The following is a 26,124-nucleotide window of genomic DNA, read 5'->3' as shown; positions in this document are numbered from 1 at the left end:
CAAGCCATGAATGTAATAACGGACATACTGTAGCACTGCTAAGAACTATGGAGTACTTACTAGATGCAAATACCTTAAATATAAAATAATTGTAGCCATGTTAAGCAACATACCATAAAAAGCTTCACTTCCTTTTTTTCTCAGATGTAGAAAATATACGAAATGTGTACATCCAAACTTGCTTTCTAGTTTCCTGGCAATGTCCTTTTACAAATTAATTTAATTGTAAAAAAATATTTTAACTTATGAAACCTCTATGAAAGAATTGGAATAATTTTGAGTCCGCTTTTTCAGACAACAATCTAAAGTTGAAATTACGCTCTTATTAAGTTTTTTAAAGTATCACTTTTCGTAAATCTCAAAGCCAAATATTTGAAATTACAGCTTGTTTTAGCTTTCACAATTTAGCATTTGAGTTTCTATTGTAAAAATACCTTTTTCCCAGAATAATTTAAAACCTCAGGTAATTACTGCCTCTAGATCTTATCATTCCATGTTTTTATACCTTTTTTAGTCAACTAGTTAGAAAGTGGTGATAGACATGCTTCACTGGAAGACAATCTGCTTTATTACATATTCTCAATCTGAAATGCACAATCGAATGATGAAAGGAAACCACTGTAGACCCAAATAGTTTTATCTGGAAATCACATGACAGTCTATGAAACACTTTAAAACTGTTCAATAAAGGGTGGAATCTAAGCAACCAGATGAACATAAAGGAGCAGCACAATATGATTAAACCATCCACATCAAGTAAATAAGAGACGCTAAATGAAAACCAATGCTATCAAAACCTAACTAGAAGAAAGCCGTGTTTTGTTCTGTTTCTTGAAGTCAAGATAATTCTGCTGTTTTATTCTGAGGAACAGGCTTGACATTTCAAGTGTTTAAAATGGGAAGAAGAAATGGATTCTACCACCATTGTGTTGCTGGTACTGTTACCAATAAATGCAGTATATATTTTAGGGTTCTTCTGACAATAAAGAATTTCTCAAGGCTATACTTTAAAGGAGGGGTCCCCAATCCCCAGTCCATGGACCAGGACCAGGACCATGCCGTGGCATGGCAGAAACCAGGCCCCACAAACAAGTGAAGCCCCATCGTGGGATGCAGGCAGCATTCAAAACCATGCCCCCTCCGGTCCACAGAAAAATATCTCTCCATGGATCCGGTCCCTGGTGCCCAAATGGTTGGGAGCGTACTTTAAAGCATTTTTATTACTTGGGGAGGGGGATCCATATTACCTATTCTAGACTATTTTGCTTCTTCGTAGTCCACTTCTAGGTACTATGGTCTATGGCAGCTGCTGCTAGTATTGTTATTCTCTTGCAGCACAGCTCATTATTGTTTCCCCACATTTAAATCTGCATTGTTTTTCTTCACAGGTGAATGGTCAGCTGAGCTTGTTTCAGACTTGCCTTTCGCACTCCTTTATTATTTTAGTTATTTATCAAATTTATATGCCACTCATTTTGTGGTTCCATATCTGCAACCTGGCAACACAATCAGCAGCTAAACCTGTTTTAAATACCTGCCTCCACTTGCTCACTCCTGCCTTCCAGACTAAGCAGGGCAAACAGTGTTTATTTTTCCCACTAGCAAGTGATCTTTGGTAGAAGGTGAATCGAAGTCAGAAGAATCCACCACTTTGTTCTTTAATTTGTCCTGCATTAAATCCATAAGGCACGTCATGCCTGTGTCTTCAGAATGGAACTTCTGTATTGGAACCAAAGTTGTCAACATTCAGAGATTCACTTATCAGAAAGTAGCAAGAGATGTATTTCTCAGAAAGGTAACTTTATTTTTTAAGCCATCAGCATGCTTGCTTTCATCAGCTCACCTGTCCACAAGGAGCATTTTGTAGAGTCACAGCAAATTTGTCAGAGACACGACTTTTTGCCAAGATATACTGACAGGGTGCTTGAAAAGTAAACTTGCGCCCATCAAATGTCATGAAGTGAATATCTCCTGAAACTGAGCACTGAGCTGGCAACAAAGAATAAAAAAACAGAAGATTTTTTCCCCCAATATGCTACAAGAATGATTTGTGATGTTGTATTTGATATTAAATGCTGAATGATATTAAGACAAACCATACAAGGATTACAAAGATAAATAAAGCAACTTTCTTCCTTATATTGTAGCCCTTTCATTATTTTTGAAAATGATTTATTTTCTTTAAGAACCTGTTTCAGTGTCATAGTGTAAATGTGAACAGATCTCATCCTCCTCCACCTGGCCCAAGACACAAACATGCAAAAAAAAAGCAATATTCTATCCCCATTAAAATAAATGGGGTAAAATAAATCTTAAGGAACAAGTTTGGTGTAGTGATTAACACACCAGGCTAGAAATGAAGAGGCGGCTAGGAGTTCTAGTTCTGGTACTTAGACACAGAGGCCACTGGGTGGCCTTAGGTCAGTCACTCTCTCTCAGCCCTAGGAAGGTGGCAATGGCAAACCACTTTTGAAAAACTTTGCCAAGAAAACTGCAGGGGCTTGGTCCACACAATCTGAGATGATTGAATGAAAGAATACATACATGTACAGTATAGATTATTTTTATGCTGAATTTCTGCATGGGAGAATTCATGGTTCACTATTTAGTCTGTGTGAAAAATATCTATGTCTAGATTTTTAATCAAGTGTTGGATCTTCTTTTGGAGGAACGATCTGAGCCCATTCGTTGGCAGTTTTCCAAAATTAAAGCAGTAACTTGAAGGGATTTTTTTTAAATCCACAAAACAATTATGGCACCAAGTGAAAGCTCATAGAGGATGAATATGATTTATATTTGGGAAAAGAGGCATTAAGAAATAAGGCACAAAGAAAGGATTAAACCTTTTTAAAAAGGCTTGGTTGGTTTGTTTTTAAGTTGGAAGATCTGATCATGGGTATTCTGTATCAAACAAAATTGGCCTCTGCATATTCTTACTGAGGAAATAGGTACATGAAATGAATGAAAATTGAGTGGAGCTAAGCTGCAAACTTAGACATGATGTTCATAAGTAGATAGCTATAGCTTATTAATAGACAGGCAATCAAGAAACAAATATTAATTTACAATAATAGGGTGACAATTGAGAAAACCTACAAAAATCTTGCCACTAATATACCAAACTAAAAAGTAATGAATTATCAAAAAACTGATTTACCTGGACAGGTAAGATTAGTGCAAATCCATTTTCCTCCAGAACATGTACTGAAAGAGAAAAAGACTTGAGACTTGAAAAAGTAGCCATTGTATAACACTAAACTGTATACTGAATACCCCAGCATGAATTAAGCCATAAAAAGTCAGAAATCAAAGCTGAACCAGGATTTCTGGTTGAGTTTCTGCTATTAATCTCAGAAAACAATTTACACTAGGGAAACATTAATATAAATAAATAGGAGATTTTTTTCATATTCATCAAATGTACTGTGGCATCTATGAGTTCCTTGTTTGCAATTCTATTAAAGGGGGGAGTTAGGCATGCTTGGGACAAGAAAAAGAATGAATTTCTTTTGTCACGAAGTTGTTGTTGTTTTAAAAAAATGAGAGATACAGTTTCTTTCAAAGACTATTCTTCAAGTACAAACTCAATAACAATATAAACAAATGATGATATTTAGATAAATATGCAGATGCCATTATAAGAAAAATACAATTTTAAATTCATGCATATAGAATACAATTATTTATTATATAAACTGCCAAGCAATCTTGAACAATACCACAGCATGCCCTATAGTCTGTAAAAAAAATTGCTTTGTATGTTGCAACATAAATATCCACAGCACTGTGGATTTTGTAGTGTATATTATTAAAAAAATAAAAAACAACCCATAGAATTACCCAATTTTTAGCTGAGACTATTTATTTATTTATTTATTTATTTATTTATTTATTTTTTATTTTTTATTTATTAATTTAATTTCTATACCGCCCTTCTCCCCAAGGACTCAGGGCGGTGAACAGGGCAATACATAAAAACAAGATACAAAAATTAAAAATTATTAAAAAGTAATTAAACAGTGCCCATAATAAATTAATACAGATTAACAGTTAAAATCCATTTATAAGATTCAACCCCATCCCATCAGGCCAGGCCAGCTTGTTCAAAGAGATGGGTTTTAAGATCGCGCCAGAAGGAGCGGAGATCGGGCGCCATCCGGAGCTCGACCGGAAAATGGTTCCAAAGATCCGGTGCACCCACAGAGAACGCCCTCCCCACAATTGGTGGGATTACCAATCTTGTTTCTGGTTACAAAACACTCTTGCATTTTTTTATACTCAAAGATGTTTCTCTTTTCTTCATAATAATAAATTCAACAACTTTCTCTTGGATGAAGAAAAATATCCAAATGACCCATGCTTAGTATGTATTAGTATGTATCTGTATAAATGTAATGAGGATCTTGACTTCTATCAAATTCAAAAACTTTCTACATTCTTGAGAGGAGAATGTACCACTTAGTGAACTTCATATATTTTATACAGAGGACTCAAAGTGCTATCATTCCAAAAGTGAAGGCATTCCATTTCATAAGTATTCTTAAAATATTTTTTCTTGTAAGGAAAACAGTTGAGGAAATGGAAGCACAATACCGGAAAATTACCCTAAGATACTATAGTGAAAAGCATCCTTAGTTTTGTTATATACCAGGTTATAAATGTTACTTTCAAGCTTTTCCCAAAGAGAGTATTTTTTTGACAGTCAGGGTAAGCTAAAATTTCCAAAGCTCTGGAATTCTGCTAAATGTTTTTGAGAAGAAACTGCCTTACCTTGGAAATGTAATTTACAAACCCATATGACTTTAACATTTTTTTGTCCAATAGTAATATACATGTTGTTGCATGAGGTTAGCAAAACATACATAAAATTTTCAGGAAGTTATTTACCAGTTATTGCATTCCTCTTGAACAACTGTACCAGTTCTGTGGATAGTTCCATGGTAATCACAAGGACAGTCAGTTGGCCTCACACATAATCTGTCTTCATAAATAAGGCCTAGAATGTATATTCAATAGCCATGTGATTGGTAACAACAGTAACATATTTTTGAGTGCATAATATTTTTTTAAAAATCCTTCACAATGCACAATATTATTTAACACTGCAAAATGTGCTAAATATGAACAATTTCCAATTTGAAAGGCCTCATTTAAGTGTAAAATACCCTGATTCAAATGCAAAAAAAAATTAGGCTGCAAAATTCTTTTGCTTGTTTTCAGTTTTAAAAATTCTTTTTTTTTAAGCAAAACATTGGTTTTAAGTTTTAAGCACTTTGAAAATGATTGAAACAACCTCATTCACACTTGGAAAATGACATTTCAGATTTAAAACAGGTCAACTCTGAAATGTTTTATGCTGCAAGTTTCTATTTATTTCTTATTATAAAGGACAAGTGTAGAAATATGTTACCAACAAATAGGATTGTAACAATATTCAGATTCAAAGGGAAAAATGCAATTTGAAACACACAAGGGCATTAAATTATTCCTAGAATCCCCTTAGGTTGATCTATCCCCATAAGAATTTACAATTTCACGAACAACATTAAATTGGCAAGCTCTTGAAATATAGCTTTTTAGCTGTTCTGCTGTAGATTTGCAAGAACGCCACCCACACAATAGCCATATTACCATCTGGACAATAGCATCCATCAACACAGGGAAGTTCACTATCAACACAGTGAGTTTTCTGGCGACAGGAAAATGGGCAACAATCAATGCATTCATTGTAGACAAGATGGTCCTCACATTTAACAACTGAAAAAACAGAAGACAGAGAGAATGTTATGTGATTTATGCTGTTGTTCCAATTTCATTTAAGAAAACAGCTTTGTTCAAAGGTTCATGACTCTATAAATCCATTAAGGCTTTAATACATATATATATATATATATATATGTGTGTGTGTGTGTGTGTGTGTGTGTGTGTGTGTGTGTGTGTGTGTATGTGTATGTATGTGTGTGTGTGTGTAAATTTTAGATTGCTAACAAAGAATTAAAGGGAGACTGATATGCATTTCAAACTTATTTGTTTTCATCAGTCAGCCATACCCTTCTGAGATTCGAACCTGGGCTGATTGCACATTAGGCAGTTGTTTTAACCTCTAGGCCACAAGCTCTATCTCACTTTGTTAGCTGAATAGTTAACAAGCATTTAACACATATCTCCCTTGCTTCTCAGCTAACAAAGTGAGATAGAGCTTGTGGCCTAGAGGTTAAAACAACTGCCTAATGTGCAATCAGCCCAGGTTCGAATCTCAGAAGGGTATGGCTGACTGATGAAAACAAATAAGTTTGAAATGCATATCAGTCTCCCTTTAATTCTTTGTTAGCAATCTACAATTTACACAAATATGAGCTGTCACTGTTGTGACTACTGCCTGTCGATGGCCTTCGGTTAGACCGAAACAGGAAATAAAGATTTGTCCCATGTTTGGGGCCTAGCAAGGTAATCTAAATAGTTAACAAGCATTTAATATATATATATTAAATATATATATATATTGCGATACAATGCCATGAGGTCCTCATCCTGACTTGAAGGCACACTCCGTGAGTGCTTGTGTTGCCCACGCTGTTCTTCTTCCCAGCTCCTAACAGCTTGGTAGGCAGGGAGCAGATCTATACGGTGGTTAATTGAAAACTGGTCCGAAAACCAGGCTCCTTTAAGGAGTCGGCCACCCTTGCTGTTGTCCTGGGCAATGGCCTCAGCCCCCGTCAAGTCAAAGGTGTGATTGTGAGTAGCCATGTGCGCCCACACCTGCGAATGTTGTTCTTGCCGTCTAACAACAAGCTCATGCTCATGCATCCTGGTTCCCAATCATCCATCTACCACAAACCTACACATACTGACAGGATCCTTCATTATAGGAGCAATCACCCTATAGCCCATAAGGTCAGCTGTATCAGGACGCTGTTTAAGCAGGTGGATACACACTGCAGTACGGACAGGGCAAAGGAAGCGGAGAGGTGTCACCTCTACTGTATCTGCAGGAGCAATGGATATCTGTTACACTTCATCAGACGATACAGCAGACCACGTGAGCCCTTTAAGGACCAACATGAAAGCACGCCGATGGTATGGATAATGCTACATTATATCCATGGCGTATCTGAAACCATGGCGTGGATATTGGCTCCCCACAATGTCAGTATTACCCATAAACCTGACCAAACCCTACGCACCAAAGTCATGCGTGAGCAGATCCTTTGGACGCATGACATGAAATATATACATATATATATTTAATGCATTTGAAAGCTAGTTTTAAAAAGGATTGGTTCCATCCTTGCAACCAATCCTAGACATAGATTTTATTTCATATCTAAAATGCTTACCAAAACTATAGCTGAACCAAATAGAAAATCATTTGCCTAACATTTGAAACAATGTCTGCAAGATACTACAGACTTGTGAAAAGATAAGTTCATGAGACTTTTTTTTCCTCACTACCCTCATTTTGGTGCACGACACACAGTAGTTGTATCTTCCTTCTGTGTGCCTCCTATAATCCCATAGTTTAAATTACTTGTAATCTTAAAATCTGGATGTTCAAGAAGAAGGATGGTCGAATGGAGATAAAGATAATAGATACAAGATGCTCACTTCCCCAGATGTCCTTGTGCACTGCTTCTGGGCAGCTGAGATGATGGGAGTAAATAGATAAGATATACACTATTATATGATATATAAGCACTGAACACTTCCACAGAACATTGATTTCCTACTTTTGGGGGGAATGAAAATCATTATCATACGGCATCAATGTTAAAGGTTCTTATTCCTAACTTGATATTATATATTATGAAATATTGTATTAAGTTTTTGATCTGATATACAAATTTTATTTATCTATTATAACAATAGATGTAGAAATGTGTTTTTTGCTACCAATTTATTTCATCATTGCCACTCTGTGTTAGTAAATGTAGCAATTTAAAAGTCGGGGTTTAAACATTATAAACTTAGTCAAAGCTGAACTGATTAAGAATGTGAAAACAAAACGCGGGGGTGGGGAAGAGACAAAGACATGAGGAACCTAGAGACTGGAAAACATTCTGAAACCCTTCAGTGCCTACCACATTGCTCAAAATTAGCCCGCCATTCGTGGAGTGGTCTTCCTGCTTGAGCACAAGTCCTTGCGTATTCGGTTAATGCACGACACCAAGTGGTATTATCAATGCCTGACCTTAAAAACGTTAAAATTAACATAATATCATTATCTCTATTTCCATACAAGAGCAGGATGGCAATAATAATATTGTTACTGGCAATCCAAAGATATTATTGATAATAGTATTTATTATTTTATTATTATTTTGAGCAATGCACAAAATGAAAACAATGTCTTATAAAAGCAATACAAATAGTAGTTATATTTTATTTGAATGTTAACAGCTGTCAGTACTAAGGATACATACAGCTATCTATTCATTATCATTCTTATTAGTATTTTATTTTGATAGAAAATCAGTATCGCCCAGGTGCAATCAGAACATGTATTTATTTATAGTTGTATAAGCTCTTAATTGTATTTTCAAACATACCTATTTCAATGAATTCCAGCTAAACTCTAAATCTTGTTTTACTGTTATGTGAAAGGTTTTCAGAATGATTCACAACACATAAGTTAGATAAAGTGCCTTTGAAGGTAAAGGCAAACGTTTCCCCTGTCTAGTCATGTCCGACTCTAGCGGGCAGTGCTCATCTCCATTTCTTAGCCAAGGGACCCAACGTGGTCCAAAGACCCTTTCCAAGGTCATCTGGCCAGCATGAGTATATTCTGAGGGGCATGGAACACTGTTATCTTCCCACTGAAGTGTACCTGTTTATCTACTTGCGTTTGCATGCTTTTGAACTGCTAGGTGGAGAGATGGAGTGAGTAACAGGAGCTCACCCTAATGCATGGAGTTCAAGTCTCAAATCTGAGCTGTCAGTTTTCCAGCTTACAAGCTCAGCATATTTAACTGCTGAGCCATCACCTGCCCCTCCCTCCAAAGTGACTTTAAAAAAAATAAAAATAAAATAGATTAATCTAATTTCACAGCTCAAATGGCACACTAAACTGCAGGTAACTTAAAACAGATATTTCAGATCTGGCCTTCATAAATAAATCTCAGAGACAAAGGTGTGAGTAACATCTACTTCTGGAATCTTAAGCTTATTATTCTTGAACTGAACCATGATTTAGTATTAAATCAAAATATAATCAGCTAATGAGAACTCAGAATACATAAATTTAAACCACTCAATTCTATGGGAATGAACAAATGAATATCACTGTACAACACTTGAAAAATAAGCAGGTGGGAAATAAATACTTGGCCAAGATTAATCCTGCTGTGTATATATATTATGTCATCTTGAACATGTTGAGAACTTGCTCCTAGACATCATGATGCTGTCTGAGATATGAATAGTATGAGAAGAGGAGATAATTATATAATAAATAGACCCATGTGTATTCATGAGCTCTTTTGGATCCTAGCTATCCACTTCTAAATCTGGACTTTAAAAAAAAGGATACTTACATACATAAATCATTTGTGCAACTGGCCATGAAAGGAAATGGGCTCACAAATTCATGACATTCTTTAAAGGGGGACCAAAGCAATATGCTGCATAATGTGTATGTCCTCTGAAAACATAAAAAAGTAGAGAAATTTTTTTTAACAGTACCAAAACAGAAAACTGAAAAGCAACTCAATAAGTTCAACAGGAGCTGTTGATACAGGTTTTACAAAGAAATTATTGAGTGTCATTTGTACTTCTATAACTGTCTGATTTGGTACAGCAACCAAACATCATAGGTACAGACTCCAACAGATAGTTAAGACTGCAGAAAGAACAATTGCAACAGTCTGCCATCCATAGAAGACCTGTATATTGCACAGGTCAAAAGGAGAGCTGAAAAAATATCTACAAGACCCCTCACATCCTGAACATAAACTGTTTCAACTCCTCCTCTCAGGAGACCACTACAGGGATCTGCAAGCCAAAACAACTAGACACAGGGACAGTGTTCTCCCTCGCTCCATCAATCTGCTGAACAACTAATTCTCACAGTGCTGTCTAATATCTATATATATTTGCCCATGTGGTATGGCTGTAGTATTATCACATTCTTCTTATTATCTTATTTACTCCCCCATCTTATTGGTATGATGATGATGATTCTGTTGCTTTGCATATACACTGAAAGCTACTGCACTGAAGAAAAATTCCTTGTGTGTAATCACACTTGGTCAATATTCTATTCTATTCTATTCTATTCTATTCTATTCTATTCTATTCTATTCTATTCTATTCTATTCTATTCTATTCTATTCTATTCTACCCTACCCTACCCTACCCTATTCTATCTAGAATAATTAAAAACCCTAGCATTAAAGAAGCAGGTTGTCACTTTACTTTAAATCAATATTGTACAGGGAATAATGTTGGGCCCAAAGTATTGTTGCATGACACAAACAATTTAGAGTTATGGACAGAGAAGATAATAATATGCAACGATTCCCAATAGTGGATGCTGTTCCCTTAAACTGTGTGTCTGATCACCTCTCTTCTCTGAATGAAGCCATTCCATTTATGCATCATACATCAGAATATAAACCAATGTCATTTCATCAGCAGTAATCTGCTGATGAAATATGTTATCATCTACCAATCTGATGTAGTTTCTGATTCTTTGGGGAGGATTTTAGATTTAGAAATAAATAGGTAAACTATAATATAAATGTTCATGCTTATCAAATATATATCCTATTATAATTACAAATAGTCTTCAATTTACATTTCATTTAGTGACCATTCAAAGTTACAACAGCATTGAAAAAAGTAACTTATGACCATTTTTCACACTTATGACCAATGCAACATCCTCATGGTCATGTGACCAGCATTCGGATGCTTGGCAACTGGTTCATATTTATGACAGTGGCAGTGTCTGCAGATCATGTGAACCCACCTTTTGTGATCTCCTGACAAGCAAAGTCAATGGGGAAGCCAGATTTACTTAACAACCGAGTTACGAACTTAACAACTTCAATGATTCACTTAACAATGGTGGAAAGGAAAGTCGTAAAATGGGGCAAAACTCACTTAACAAATGTCTCACTTGGCAACATAAATTTTGGGCTCAGTTATGGTCATAAGTCGAGGACTGCCGGTGCAAAACGCATTCTTACTATGCTCTGTTAACTGAGGCACATTTTAAACATAGGTAAATAAATTATGCAAACTCACCCCATACAGAATACATAAAGAATGTTATTGAATATATACATTAGGAAAAAAATTCTAGAAATTTATGGAAAACTGAACTACATTAGTCAAAATTATAATAAATGTATCTGGTTTTTTGTTTGTTTGTTACTGACAATTGCCTATAAATAGAAAAGTTGTTTCACAGGTGCTCATCTAAATGCTTAAAATCTAATTAAATTCTTATAGCAGGCATTTCCAAGTATCTACAGACTATAGCTTTAAATGATAAAATATTAAATTCTGAAAAATAATAAAGGATAAGATATGAAAACCAACCAAGACGTAATAAGAATATAATTCATCAGCTAACCATATTCATCAGCTAATGTAACCCCTCAGCTTGTTTTGTTCCAAACAGAAAGAATTATATCTTTTGAAGTAAAAACTTACGGCATATAAAAACTAGTTGAAATTAGACAAATCAGATTTGTTTTCTGTTTCACTGCTTGATTGCTATGTTGTCTTTTTTCCAGGAAATCTAAACAACATGTACAATTCCCACAACCACCAACTTGTGAGGCATATTAAGCTGAGAGATAGCCTTAGTCAGCCTCAGTGGTAGAGCATGGTCTAAAACTTGGGTCTTCCTTGTCACAATCCAATAACCATGTCACTATACTTCACTGATTGCTCCTATGACACTTTTGGCATTTATAAAGTCTTCTAGATCACAGGGTCTCTCAACACTATGTCAGCTAAGAAAAACATATAAGCCAGTATGGCAGACTTACATAATAAAAGGGCAATGATTGTGACTGAATAGACAAAAAAGCTTCATATTTAGAACGAAATCTTATTTTGTGTGATGTGTTGAATAATCATACTTACCTGCAAAAATGCATTAGTTCGAGTCAAACAGGGTGGTTCATAACTAAAAGAGGTGCCCCAAGAACGGATGTTCTCCTGGGGAGGATTTTCCCTCCAACTTTCCACAAATTCTTCAATATCTTCTGTAATTTTTTCTGGGGGGGGGCAAATACACAGATGCATAAATGCAGGAAGTTCACTTTATCCTCACTGTGTTTCTTTCACAATTTCCATCTAACCTCTTAAGTAATGTTAAGTTAGTTCTAATGAGTTCTGAAACGGAGTCAGTGTTCAGTCATCTAGCCATTAACACCATGCTTTCTAATGGAGTCATTGTACATATGCTAATCAGGTGCAGTGAAGACAATTCAAATGCTTTCATTGCTATTGATAGAATAGTATTGTAACATACACTGGGAATCTTCACTCAGAATAATGTTGGAGTTTATGATGTTTTTTCTATGAATTTTAAAAATTCTTTTTGCATTAGTCCTCTCTAGAGATTTTCTGTCATACTGTGTGGGCATCTAACAATCATGGGATGAGTCTCTAATCAATAAAGCATATACATGCAAATACACAGAAAATGCATACTATAGGACATACATTACTGATTACGATCCCGTAACACAAGCAATCTGTCTGTATAAGCTGTGGAGAAGAGTATTGTGAGAACTTTTCTGCATACACCTTGGAAGGACTTTTTTTTTGAGTATATTAGAGGAGATCATGATTTTTCTCTCTTATTTGACTGATTACAAGAGCCCTGACTTTCCAGTTCCCATCCATTTTTCCATATAATGAAATCTGTACTTATGGCCCAAAACAGAAGGTCAGCCTATTTAAAAAATACCTTGCTTTGCACAATATTGTCTTAACTCCTAAACTACATTAGTTTAGTTCTAATGTTCCTACGTCTTAAATATTCCATGCAGATAAAACTAGAACGATTTGATATGTATGTATTTTTTCTATGTTCAGTTTCATAATATAATATAACGTAACATAATGTTACATAACATAACACATAAGGAACAGTTGCTGGAATTGGGTATGTCTAGTTTAATGAAGAGAAGGGCGAGGGGTGACATGATAGCAGTGTTCCAATATCTCAGGGGCTGCCACAAAGAAGAGGGAATCAAGCTCCAAAGCTCCTGAAGGTAAGACAAGAAACAACGGATGGAAACTAAACAAAGAGAGAAGCAACCTAGAACTAAGGAGAAGCTTCTTGACAGTTAGAACAATTAACCAGGGGAACAACCTGCCTCCAGAAGCTGTGAATGCTCCAAACACTGGAAGTTTTTAAGAAGAGACTGGACAGCCATTTGTCTGAAATGGTATAGGGTTTCCTGCCTGAGCAGGGGGTTGGACTACTAGATGACCTCCAAGGTCCCTTCCAAATTATTATTGTTGTTGTTGTTGTTGTTATTTCATACTGAGCTGCCCAAAGTAAATTTATCCTCAAGTGTTGGATTTCACTTAAACCATTTCTTATAATCTGTATTTTATTTACATTTCATTTCCTTGGATATCTTTATAAAGGATTACACATGACATACATATTATACTGAACAAACATTGGAATTCAAGCAAATACTCACCGTAACTTGTGGAAAGCTCATCCTGCAGAATGGCATTGTTATTACCACACAGTCCATGGGTTTTACCCAAGTAATCAGGAGCCATCTTAATATAAACAGCAGATATTCCATCCCAAGCTAAAGAGAATGCATACTGATGTCTAACAATGACATATCCAGCTACTTTTTGTATATGTAATTTCCCTATGGTATACGGTAATTGTATTCTAGGAGACAAAACAAACATCGCCATAAAGAAAGGAGTATAGTTTTCTTTTCAAATTCCCATTTTCAGCTTTGTGATTCTATAACTGCCAATGAAAGTCAAGCAGAATTACTGCCTTCAACTGCACAGATCTTATTATTGAGTCATGTTCCTATTAATGGAAAATAAAGGCACCATTTTTTGATGAACTTGTTAGTAACAATGTTCTTAATATGGCTTGGAGAACAATCTTAACTCCCTGGTTTTGAATAGCTATGTTTCTTGTGGAGAACTAGGGCTTTGTGAAAAAGTATAGAAAAAGGCAAGAAGAGGGAAGAATTCAGTTGGTCCAGAGATATGCTGCGGCCCATAAAACAAAAATATTTCAAATAGACTGTGCTGCAAATTGCTACAGTCTGCCTGGAAATGTAAATTTACATTTTTCAATATGTTTTTAGTCCCCCATTGGCATTAAAGATGCCCTTCTGTAACCCTGCTTCTTATGTTGGTCAGCTATATAGCTTTTGACAAATTCAGCGAAAGTATCCCTGTAATTCCAGAAACACCTGTCAGTCAGCAGAAAGTTATAGGAAGTTTTTATTTTTAAAAAATAACTATTCATCTCAATTGCACAATGCATTACAAAGTATTTACTATATATTGTCCACAGGAATGAAACTGGTCTATATTTAGAAACTACAAAGAATACTTAAATCTGCAATGTTAAAATAACAGCGCAGGTAAACAATACCATGAAAGGTGAGAATATACGTTTAACTTACCCAATGCCTCTGTAAGTAACCTCATTACTTAATCTGATTTCTTCTTCTCCAGAAAAATATAAGCTAACAGATCGTTTACAGGAATATGGAAAATAACTGCATTCTGGATCATTATGGATCTGCAAAAAAAAGTGAGATAACCATTTGCATACAACTTCAGAAACAGGATCCTAAATAACATTGAAATTATAAACATTAGATCAATGCCTATATCTTAACTATTACTGAATTGATTATTAGATTGACACTACATTTGGTAACAACTCTATTCCCCAAAATACAAAACAGTACATATAAGTGAAGCTTGGAACATTTAGGTTCAATCAAAATCCACATTCTTCGGAACACTACTAAGCTGGAATCTCTGCAGTGTTCACCATTTGCATGAAACATTGTTTAATTAATTTCCAATTGCCCATCCTCCCAAAACCTTGCCAAACTTAGAAAGATTTTCATGATCACAAATCATGAAGCAAAAGGGGTTATAAAAGTAAGAGGTATCAATGTTTTTAACCATCATGCGCAGAAAAGCACTTTGTATGGGTGCATGAAATCTCAAACAACAATAGAAAAAAACAGAATCATCCATCATACACACCTATTCTGACATTCTCTGAAACAGATAGTGTCGGAAGTGTCATATTACACAAATAGCCCATCTACTAAACTAACTAGTTAATTCATAAACCCCAGAGCTGAGGAAAACAACTATACTACACAATACCCCTTCGTTCTTATTTTCACTTACTTGTATGGAAAAACTCTGTTCATCTAATTCATTCTGCCTGACAAGAACATATGTAGATTTCCCAGAGAAAAAATAGTAAAGTCCATCAAAGGTTTCATAATGATATTGTCCCCACGTTCGGCAAATGTTGTCTCGTTCTGTTCCCATGTTATGTACTATAGCAAAAGAAGAGGGAAAGATGTATTCAGAAGCGATACTACTCTTGGCTTAACTTGCATCCAAGAAAGTGATGATTGTTAACATTTAGCCAGAAGAGGGAAAATATTTGTTTTCACAATAGGCATGGTGACACATAACACTTATGGTTGTTGGGATTCCTGCCCTCATCCTTTTCTTCTTCAGAATAGGGCATGAAAACTCCAAACTATAGATTTGTGCCTTTGGGGCAATTGTGTTGATTATGACAATAAGCCATGTTAAAGGTTATTTCTGCATCTTAGATTCTAGGTACAATGGGTGGCTTAAAATGGTATCGTCTCCTTACCTATCTGACATCTTGATCCAGTTGCATTATATCGACTACAGTTGCACATTTTCCAGTGTACACATTCACCTCCATTGAAGCATGCAAATGAACCTAAATCTATTTTAAAAAAATAATATGCAATGTTTTGTTACAAGTTGCGTATATTCTAACTAGGTGGCTACAGGAAAATAGATCATTAGAACGTACCATACCTTCTAACTAATGTTAGAAATCTTCTCAGCAAATAATTATACTTTATGGTATTTTATGCTATATGACAATGATTTCTGAATATATATTAAGAGGACTTAATCATTTGAAATACAACAAAAAGAAGTCAGTGTACTTTGGATAAACATTAGATATTGCAGTAATATTCCATCAAAGTAGAAACTATCTTGGATCAAATTACAATGAAGGCATTCCCCAGATTTTCTTTCAAGTGAAAGAAAAATCACTTTATTGACCTACCATTGATTTAAATGAGACACAGTTCTTTGAGCACTTGATGTGATCAAATTAAACTTAATAAAACTGAGATTCCTATTCTGTGTTCTTAGGAAGGGGCAGCTCCCATTCATTAAAACACCTGCTAAATTCCATAACCAAATAAAAGTAAATGTTCAGCAATTGTCAGAGTATTGACTATACTCTGAGGACAGCAGTTCAATAACCAATTACAGACTATTTTCCATATGATATTTTCTTGTAATGTTTTATTAATGTTTTTGTTCCCTGTTTTGACTCAACACCTGTTTCTACAGGTGCCCAGCTTATGATGTCAGCTCTGCAGAATTTTAATAGAAATAGTATTCTTGATTTAATAATTCACCCAGCTAGAATTCTTGAGCTGGACTGAATGTCAGTCTTTCCAGGTAAACCAGATAGGAAACATGACTAGATAAACTAAGTCTACTTTACTGCAAGGCTACATGAACAGAATCCTTCAACTCTGAAAGTACAAAGTTCCCACTCACCACTCTGAACTGCTAGACCAATTAGATCCTTCCTAAGTTCTTTGACTATTAACCAATTGCAGGCACATTTTTTGTCTGATGGTTTCCTAGGCAGCAACTCCAAGGAAGATGCAAGGTTATCCATGCATTCCATTACCTTGACCGTCTTTATATACCATTTGCCCTACTCTTTCTGTTCCCTTTCATCTTTGGGCTTTTATGAAATTTTCCTTCCCTTTCTTTTCCTGCCTCTGGATTAGAATTATTATTTTTATAAAGCAACAGGAGCAAAATCTCTGGTTCTGCCATTCTGGGCATAACCATCATCCAACACTTGAGTTTTTAATAACGCTAAGCAAAATAAAATGTATAGGCTTCTCTGGGAAATAAAATAGCTCTTTTTTCATCCTTTTTTCCTATTTGAGGCAGCTTTACTTAGCTTTATACAAGCCATTCTTTGTGCTAGCCAAAATCCTGCACTTCCCAAATTTGATGGGGAAAATTCTTTTAATTAAGAAATATGAAAGGAATCAGCTTACAGAGTATTATTCCTTGCAAGCTGAAATTTCTGAGAACCTCCCTTTGTGTAAAGAAACAAACAGAATTTGCAAAAAAAGTACTATATCCTCATGATTAAAGACTAATAAATAAATTAAAATACAGGTAGTCCCCAACTTACGACCACAATAGAGCTCAAAATTTATCTTGCTAAGTGAGAAATTTGTTAAGTGATTTTTTTTAATCCCATTTATATCCCGCCCTTCTCCGAAGACTCAGGGCGGCTTACAATTTAAAGCACAAATCAATGTGCTTAGCAATAGCCTTCATTCTATGTATATGCCTGCTTATTAGGGCTTTCACACCCACCCCAAGCGGCATTATTACAAAGTCAGCTTATTGCCCCCAACAATCTGAGTCCTCATTTTACCTACCTCAGAAGGATGGAAGGCTGAGTCAACCTTGAGCCTGGTGGGATGCGAACCTGCACTAATTGCAGGCAGCTGGTGTTAATTTTGCCCCATTTTACAATTTTTCTTGCCACATTTGTTAAGTGAATCACTGCAGTTGTTAAATTAGTAACACAGTTGTAAAGTGAATCTGGTTTCTCCGTTGACTTTGCTTATCAGAAGGTAAATAAAAGGGGCTCACATGACCTCAAGACACTGCAATCGTCATAAACGTGAGTCAGTTGTCAAGCATCCCAATGTAAATCCCATGACCCTGGGGATGCTGCAACAGTCATTAGTGTGAAAAATGGTCACTTTTTTCAATGCCATTGTAACTTTGAACAATCACTAAGCAAACTGTTGTAAGTTAAGGACTACCTGTATACTATTATTTACCAGTATTTCATCATTGGAAATGCAACATTATAAGGAAAATTATATGGCCAATTAAATAACTTGATAGGCTATCCTATTTAAAATCCAGGATTTTTCCCCCTCAGTCATAAGTAAACTGGTACTCTACTGACTTAATTACGAGAATCATTTGGAAATATTACGCTAGTTCTGCAATTCTTTATTTATCCACTTTATTTAACAAAATTTATAAACCTCCTCAAATCCCATAGACTCAGAACAATGAATATTTTAGACTATCTAAATACAGTCAAAATAAACCAAGTATCTAAGAAAGCTGTCAGAACTTGCTGTAATAATATCAGTTTAACATGCTTCCACAGAGCAATAATGTTTTTATAATTCTGAGAATAAACTGCTTCATAAATAGGAAGCCATCACTGGAAAGGACTGTCATTTGGTACATGCTCCAATAACTTTAGGAAGAGATGAGGACCACAATGTCCACATAAGCTGAGGGCCACCACTGAAAAAGAGTGGTATATATTCTACGAACCTCAGAAAATGTTGGAGATCCTTAACTGGCCACCCACACACAAATTGATGCTTTATCCAGGGGTAGGCAACCTTGGCTCTTTTATGACTCGTGGACTTCAACTCCCAGAATTCCTCAGCCAGCCACGCTGAGGGGAAAGGGAGAGATTTCCAAGCTGAGCCATGCTGGCTCAGGAATTCTGGGAATTGAAGTCCACGAGTCATAAAAGAGCCAAGGTTGCCTACCCCTGCTTTATACTGTATGTAATAAACAGCACTTGTGAATTAAGCCAGGAAACCTATCAGGAAACAATAAGGTAACTTCAAAATTGGTGTTATTCTACAAGGATAGCAGAACTCCATCAGCCATTTTGCTGCTGAATGTTGTACCTTGCAAGTTCAACTTTGGAAAATACTCAAATAAAATTTGATTTAATTTACTTCTATGATGAAATAAGGTAATTTTTAAAAATTTACAAATAATTTGGGGAGCTTACTTGATGAATCACAGAATATGTTACGGAATCTTCTTTCCCTGTATGAAGATGCTGTGGTAGAGGAAGAATTATAAGATGAGAATCCAGATACCTGCATTAAAAAAAATATCTATCAATTTGAAATAACATATAATAGTCGATTATTCATATGTGTAAATGGATTAGAAAAATGTACCAATGATTGAAAAAGTTATGACACATTATTTTGTTGCAAATTAAAATATTTCAGTGCGGTACAGCGCAGAAGCTTAAGTCCTCAAAAATATGCTTTACTGAACCTTTGCAAAATATATTTATTGTAGTTGCACAATCATGGTGCCATCTATGTCACTGGAGTTATTTCTTAACTCTTGCCCCTTCTAATTGTATTTATCTGCATTTATTTCTTCAATGTGGGGTTTTTGTGGGTTTATTTTTTTTTTAGTAATAGAAATCCTTCTTCCATCCCCTAGTCCAGGGATCCCCAATCCCTGGGCCGCAACCTGTTCGAAACAGGGTTGTGGGAGAAATGGCAAGCACATGCATGTGAAGCTCCACTTGCTCTAGTGGTGGGCAAGGACACACATGAAGCTCCACTAGCGCAAGCTCCAGTCATGCAAATGGAGCTTCAAGTGCGAGCCCCCTCTGTTCACACAAGTGGAGCTTTTGTGCATGAGTATAAGTGCCCTCTACTCAAGTGCCCTGCTCCCATGCGAGTGGAACTTCGCACATGAGCGCAGGCACCCTCCGCTTGCGTGAAGCTCTATTCAGGCAAGTGGAGGGTGGGCACATGCGCCATTCACACAAATGGAGCTGTGCGTGCGCGCGTGCACCTGCCACTCACACTCACCCCTGCCAAGCTAGAAAGGTTGTGGACCGTTGCCCTAGTCTAACTTGGCCTTACAAAAATATTCTGAAGGAAGAAAGATGGAATGAATACACACACACACACACACACACACACACACAAACACACACACACGTATGTATAATATATTAATGTTTGCAGTTATAAAGATAAAAGACTAATACAAGTACAGTTGTTAATTGCTTCCAAACAAATTTTTCCCATAAGGAATAATATATTATTCACAATATCGACAAGTTCTAGCTTGCATGTCAAGTACCAAACAAACAGCAAATAGCAGGACAAAATTTTCACATAAAAATGCATCAAGTACGCAATTTGACGTTTCAAAGCAATCAAGTACTGAGGTACACTGTAGTCCTCAACTTATAGCCATGTGTTTATTGACCTTTTGCAGTTAGGGCAGCACTGAAAAAAGTGACTGATGATTGGTCCTTGCACTTATGACTGTTGTGTTTATCCCTATGGTCATGTTGATCAAAATTCAGGTACTTGGCAACCAGCATTTATTTATGATGGTGGCAGTATTCTAGGGTCATTTAATTGCCATTTATGACCTTCCTAGAGAGCTTCAACAAGCAAAGTCATTGGGGAAAAGTGGATTTGCTTAATGACTATGTGATTCACTTAACAACCATGGTGATTTGCTTAACAATTATGGCAAAAATAGTTGCAAAATTGGACACAACTCATTTAATAGTCACAGCTTAGCAACAGAAGTTCCAGTCTGATGATTTCCCTCTTCATCCCAAATACAATTTCAGCAACATATCACCTTCTCTAAGAATACAATAAAACATCTCTTCCTCTCATATGTCATATTCTATCTATAAACAAATTCTTAGTCTTGTCAACCTATCCTAGTCAACAAAAATCCATTAAGAGTCATCAGAAAAGAAAATATATATTTTAGCCTTAATTAAATAAACAAATATTCCTTTCTTTTACTTTAACACACTAACTTATAATTTTCTCTAAAAATACAACAAAACCTTTAAAGCCTCATTATTTGGTCCTGGTCAGCAAACTCCATTAAGGGTTACCAGAAACAGCATCATACTATACGTATTTTAATCTTGATCAAATACATAGCTTTATACTCTTTCCCTTAGATTTTAACCTTCTTGATCTTTAATCCCTTTAAATGGTGTCCCAGAATTTATTTTCTTTTTCTCTCTGTCTCTTCTGAACAATTCCTGAAACTTCAACAAGTCTCGTTTGTAAGTCCAAAGTCACAAAATTATCCATGTCACTCTATTTTATATTCCTTTTAATTATTAAGACATGAGTAAATTTCATTTGTATATTCATTGCAACATCTTTTTCCAGTAACATGGCTTTAATAATATTCAGTACCTTTCTTTTATACCTGCCAAATATTTTACATGTACTCTGAGCAACTTAATTAAGATCAACGGCCTGAAGATAAGGCAACAAAAGAGGCTGCTTCCAGTTCTTGGACTCTTTTAATAAAAACACAGTTTTCCTGCCAGTTGATTTAATTTCCTATGTGTATTTTGTATACTTTTTTTCTGTCTACTGAAGTTTTCAGTAACAAAAATTGGAGAAAAACAAAAGACAGAATCTGAATTTAGAGGAGTTAAATAGGCTGTACAAAATAAAAAGAATAGGGTTTTTTGTGCAAATAGCATGGATGAAGTTTTGTTTTGTATTCTTTATTCTTCCCACTTTCAATGAACATATTTACACTGATAAAGTACAATAAATTAAAACAATGTATCTTAATTGTCTTTAATCCTTATTATAGCTGCAAGATTCAATTGAAGGGGAAGCAATGTAGAAATACTGTATGTTAAATAATAAATGCACTTTTATTAAACGTATTCAAACTATTAATTCCCAAGTATTTGTTAACTTGGGAATTAATGGAAAGAAAGCAAGATACGTATCGACTTTTCTCAAATGCCACTCCCAAACTTCTGAATGAGGCCTAAATGTTAAACAAGACTTCTCTCAATTAAAAACAGGAAATATATTTTAGTGATTATTTTTAGACAAACCGTTAAATGATAATACAGTAATCATTTCCAATAACTCATCCTGATGTTTATTTTCTTATTCTTGCTTGCTTTTAATAAAATTGATGACATTTTACTCCTTTAAAATGTAATAATCAAAATCTGGCGGAGGAAGAAAAGCACCTAAGGCCATATGCTTTGAATTATTGTGAATTTGATTGAAAGAATGATTATCATGTCATTCACATTATACATTTTGTTATAAATCTTATAAAATAAAATTTATAGAATCTAATTCATTTTTATAATTGTAAATTTATAAAATGGACCCAAAATTCATATCTCCTTGTGCTGTGTAATCTTTTTATTAATTTTTTATTATTTATTTTTGGGGAAAAAATACATTTTAAATATGATGTATTATTAAATATATGTAGTGATAATTGCTTCTAAAGTGACATAGTTGTTTTTTCTTGAATCTGTTAAACCAGTTGTATGACACATTTATACATTTTAATACATTTCTTCTATTCAAAATATAAAGGGGAAGCATTTTGCTTAATGCTAAGTACATAAATGATCCGACTGTTCATCGTACCATTCCAATAAAAGAAGAGAGGTCAAGGCATTTGCTAGCAAATATGTCTGTTGATGAAAGTAAACTCTTTTTGAATTGCAAAGCTATCTATAACTCAAGTTTTTTCCTCAATCCTGCCAAAAAAGAAAATAGTAAAGGTATTCAGATCAGGAGTTTAAAAACTCGGTGTCAAAAGACGGAAGGAAAATAATCATAGGATTATAAACTTACATACAGGATATGCTAGTCTGGGAATTGTTCATTCTATCACTCCAACTTTTAAAACTCTAAAAACAGCTGCAGAGTTGGTGCCTTACCTGATTGCTAAGGACACTAGGATCTCGTTTCTGAGGAACCGCACTGCTGTCATTCCTAAGGAAGAAAAGAACAAGGCTGGATTTGTTGAGCTGAGGTAATCTGCACCTTTCTTACTCATGCAGAACTTAGGAAAACTGCACCTCCACTCAATTTGAGGCCTCCTGACTGAATCAGTAGACAAAAAAAAATGGAATTTAAGGGGTGCCCCTTAATTTTTGATGCTGCAGAAAATAAAGCCTTGTCTTTGAGAGCTTTGATTGCTACTGCTCAGTCAGCAATAACAAATTCCTTTCTTTATTTTTTTTCAGTGTCCTTTTAGTAATTCTATTTTTCCTTTATAAGAAACTTTAACTTACTTTTAAAGGAAGTAAGAACATTATTCACTTCTGAAATTGGGAGGCATTCACTGATGTTGAATATTTTAATACAGTTTAAATTTTATTGGTAGAAATGCTGTGTTTATGTCAAAACGTTCCCAGCAGATTGAGTACCACATATTCCAACCACCAAATCATTTCTTTGGGAAAAAAATCCTTCTACCCAAATTACTTGTGCAGAAAAATCCTTTCATTTTACTATATTTATATCAATTTTCTTACATTTTCATATATTTTTCAAAGTATTCCATACTTTTCAATACTTAGCACACCAAAAAAAAATTCAAGCTCGATGGCTCATCTATAAAATTCTACAGGATGCTAAAATATGAAATAATGATTTAAAATTTCTTTCTTTGCCTGCAAAATACATATACATATAATTATCATATATTATTAGACTACGATTACTAGATATCTAAAACCAGGGCTTTTTTTCTCATAGAACACCCAGAACGGAGTTCCGGCAACTTTTTTGGATGGTACCTTGTAGGGTAGGCAAGGTGGTTTGTATGACATGTGTGAGTTCCGGCACCTTTTTCTTTTACAAAAAAAGCACTGTCTAAAACCTTGTGAAACTTAAGACTATTTTTTATTTCATAGATCAGAGCACATTTCTTTAGAAATGGACAAACTGTGACTAGGTTTATGCAATGCTAAGTCATTAGTTATGTAATTAGCTTGCTACATAAGCAAACTAATTGATTCACCCAACATGAATCAGACTACATCTTTGCATCTTAGATATGAAGAATTCAATGGGACTTTCTTCCCCCAAATTGCAGGAAAAGTGCACCGTGGTCCACATTGAATCATATTCACAGTTGGACTTCAAAGGTTGCAGAACACGTTTTACTGATTTTCTGTAATAGCTTCCTTTGTATAGATTTTGACTGTTGCCCTTCTTTTACCTTAAACACATCTCTAAAAATTTCAGTACAACACAGAATATTGTTCCCTGACTGGTATTCTCAGGATGTTTTGGGTTTCAACTTTCATGATCCCTAGCATAGGCAGAGAATTATTGGAGTCATAGCCTAACACCTGTAGAAAGTCTTCACGGGAGTCGTGGCAAAGCTTGATAAACTTTTCAGCATCACTTTCCAAATCAGGACCACATTCCTGGGACAACCACAGCACCTATACACGAGGGACCAGGCCAGTCCTAAGCACTCAAGAATCAAAGCCCCGGAGCAGCATTTCACCAGGTATCACTTTACCCATCACAAGGGATGCGAGGATGCCAGACAATCTTCCCTACACGGAACTGCCCTCTTGCAATGCAACTTGCAAAAATAGCAAAGGAAGGTGCCTTCCGCTCCAGAGACGGCGGGAGAATTTCGGCGAAACGGCCGAGACTTTCCACACACACACACACACACACAACACGCACGGCCCACATTTCTTACCTTGGCCGCCAATAAACCGAAACCGGGGACAGTTGCGCCGCCGCGCCGCGCCAGAAGAGTCCTGCAAAAGAGGAATGGAATCGACGTGGACCGAGTGGAAGGTGCCTTTCCCTGCTCCCCGGCGAATCGGCCCTCCGGCTCTTCGCGCTCCTCACCCCACGCCCCACCCAGATCGCTCGGAGCAGGAATCCCGCCTGCCCGAAAGCCCACGGTCCCTGCAACTCACCGTGAAGAAGCCAGGCGCAAAGAAGCGCCCTGAAACGCCCGGAGCGCGGCTCCATCTGGGCGTCACGGCGGGAAGCTTCAGGAACGGCTGCTCGAGCCTGGGAGGAGGAGGAGGAGGAGGAGGAGCGCGCTTGATTCCCCTTTCCCACGGCTAGAGAAGGTCTCCACGCCGGGGAGCCGGTCCGGCTGCTGGGCGGGGGAAGGCGAGGGGCGGACCCGCTGCCTGCCTCGCTTTCCCTTCTTCTTCTTCTTCCAGAACTTCTGTTCTCCGCGTGAGGGTAAAGGTGAGGGCGGCAGCAACCGCCAGAAGGGGCGCTTGGGGACGCCACCCTGATTAGCATAATTTTGCCCGCTCGGGAAGGGCCTTCGCCCTGCCCCGGTCCTATTTGCAAACAGCACGCTCGGTCTTCAAACGGGAACTCGCCAGCTAAGGAGATTTCTGCTCGAGCAGCTTTTTTTTTTTTTACTTTAGAACAGGGGTAGGCAACCTCGGCTCTTTGATGACTCATGGACTTCAACTCCCAGAATTCCTGAGCCAGCTGGCTCAGGAATTCTGGGAGTTGAGGTCCATGAGTCATCAAAGAGCCGAGGTTGCCTACCCCTGCTTTAGAAGAAGGAAACAGAACGAAACAATAACCTTTTCCTAATTAAGTACAGTAACTGGGTTGAGTAGAAGCTTGGTTTTTCGTTCCTCTCTGGAAGCGGTTTGCCATTGCCTCTTTCCTAGAGCTGAGGGAGAGCGACTAGCCCAGGGGTCAGCAACCTGAAACAGTGAAAGAGCCACTCGGAACCGGTTCCCTCACAAAAGGAAAAACTGGGAGCCGCAAAAAATGTGTGCGCATGTGCATACATGCACGCATGTGCAGAACAGGGTTTGACTGAAGAGTGGAGCCAAGGTGAGATATGCACCTACCCTGCATATTTGAATTGATTGGTTGAAGTTTTTTAGTCCCACTTTTTTTTTTTGGACTGCACATGGCAGAGGACTGGGAGCCGCAGGAGATGGGTGAAAGAGCCGCATGCGGCTCCGGAGCCGCGGGTTGCAGACCTGTGGACTAGCCCAAAGTCACCCACCTGTGATTTAGGATTTTGTGACTTAACAAAATCCCACTAAATTTATTGCATTTTTTTTTCCTCCCACAAGAGCAATCATTTGGTGGCTTCCGCTTCCTTTCACTGGGAACATTTGAAGGTAAGCCTGTTGAGAAAATAGCCTGCAAGTGTCTTTGATCATAATAATAACATTATGAT

General features: G+C 36.5%; 1 protein-coding gene across 1 annotated transcript in view; it reads right to left on the bottom strand.

Annotated features, from left to right (window-relative positions):
• OTOG (otogelin) overlaps window positions 1–24,161 on the bottom strand; it is a gene marked incomplete at its 5' end in the record, with an annotated part of 112,550 nt that extends 88,389 nt beyond the window's left edge. Inside the window, 14 exons of the mRNA XM_083349691.1 lie at window positions 1,844–1,989; window positions 3,158–3,204; window positions 4,888–4,996; window positions 5,632–5,757; window positions 8,079–8,188; window positions 9,531–9,637; window positions 12,094–12,227; window positions 13,674–13,879; window positions 14,640–14,758; window positions 15,388–15,542; window positions 15,872–15,970; window positions 19,142–19,232; window positions 22,862–22,916; window positions 24,151–24,161. Of these exons, the coding sequence (XP_083205817.1) occupies window positions 1,844–1,989; window positions 3,158–3,204; window positions 4,888–4,996; window positions 5,632–5,757; window positions 8,079–8,188; window positions 9,531–9,637; window positions 12,094–12,227; window positions 13,674–13,879; window positions 14,640–14,758; window positions 15,388–15,542; window positions 15,872–15,970; window positions 19,142–19,232; window positions 22,862–22,916; window positions 24,151–24,161 (1,515 nt within the window). The remainder of the gene's footprint in view (window positions 1–1,843; window positions 1,990–3,157; window positions 3,205–4,887; window positions 4,997–5,631; window positions 5,758–8,078; window positions 8,189–9,530; window positions 9,638–12,093; window positions 12,228–13,673; window positions 13,880–14,639; window positions 14,759–15,387; window positions 15,543–15,871; window positions 15,971–19,141; window positions 19,233–22,861; window positions 22,917–24,150) is intronic.
• Between the last annotated feature and the right edge of the window lie 1,963 nt (window positions 24,162–26,124).

The sequence above is a fragment of the Vipera ursinii genome (assembly GCF_947247035.1).
Source record: "Vipera ursinii genome assembly, chromosome: 1".
Lineage (NCBI taxonomy): Eukaryota > Metazoa > Chordata > Lepidosauria > Squamata > Viperidae > Vipera > Vipera ursinii.
The sequence above is the reverse complement of the archived record's forward strand: the minus strand, read 5'-3'. Positions and strand labels throughout refer to the sequence as shown.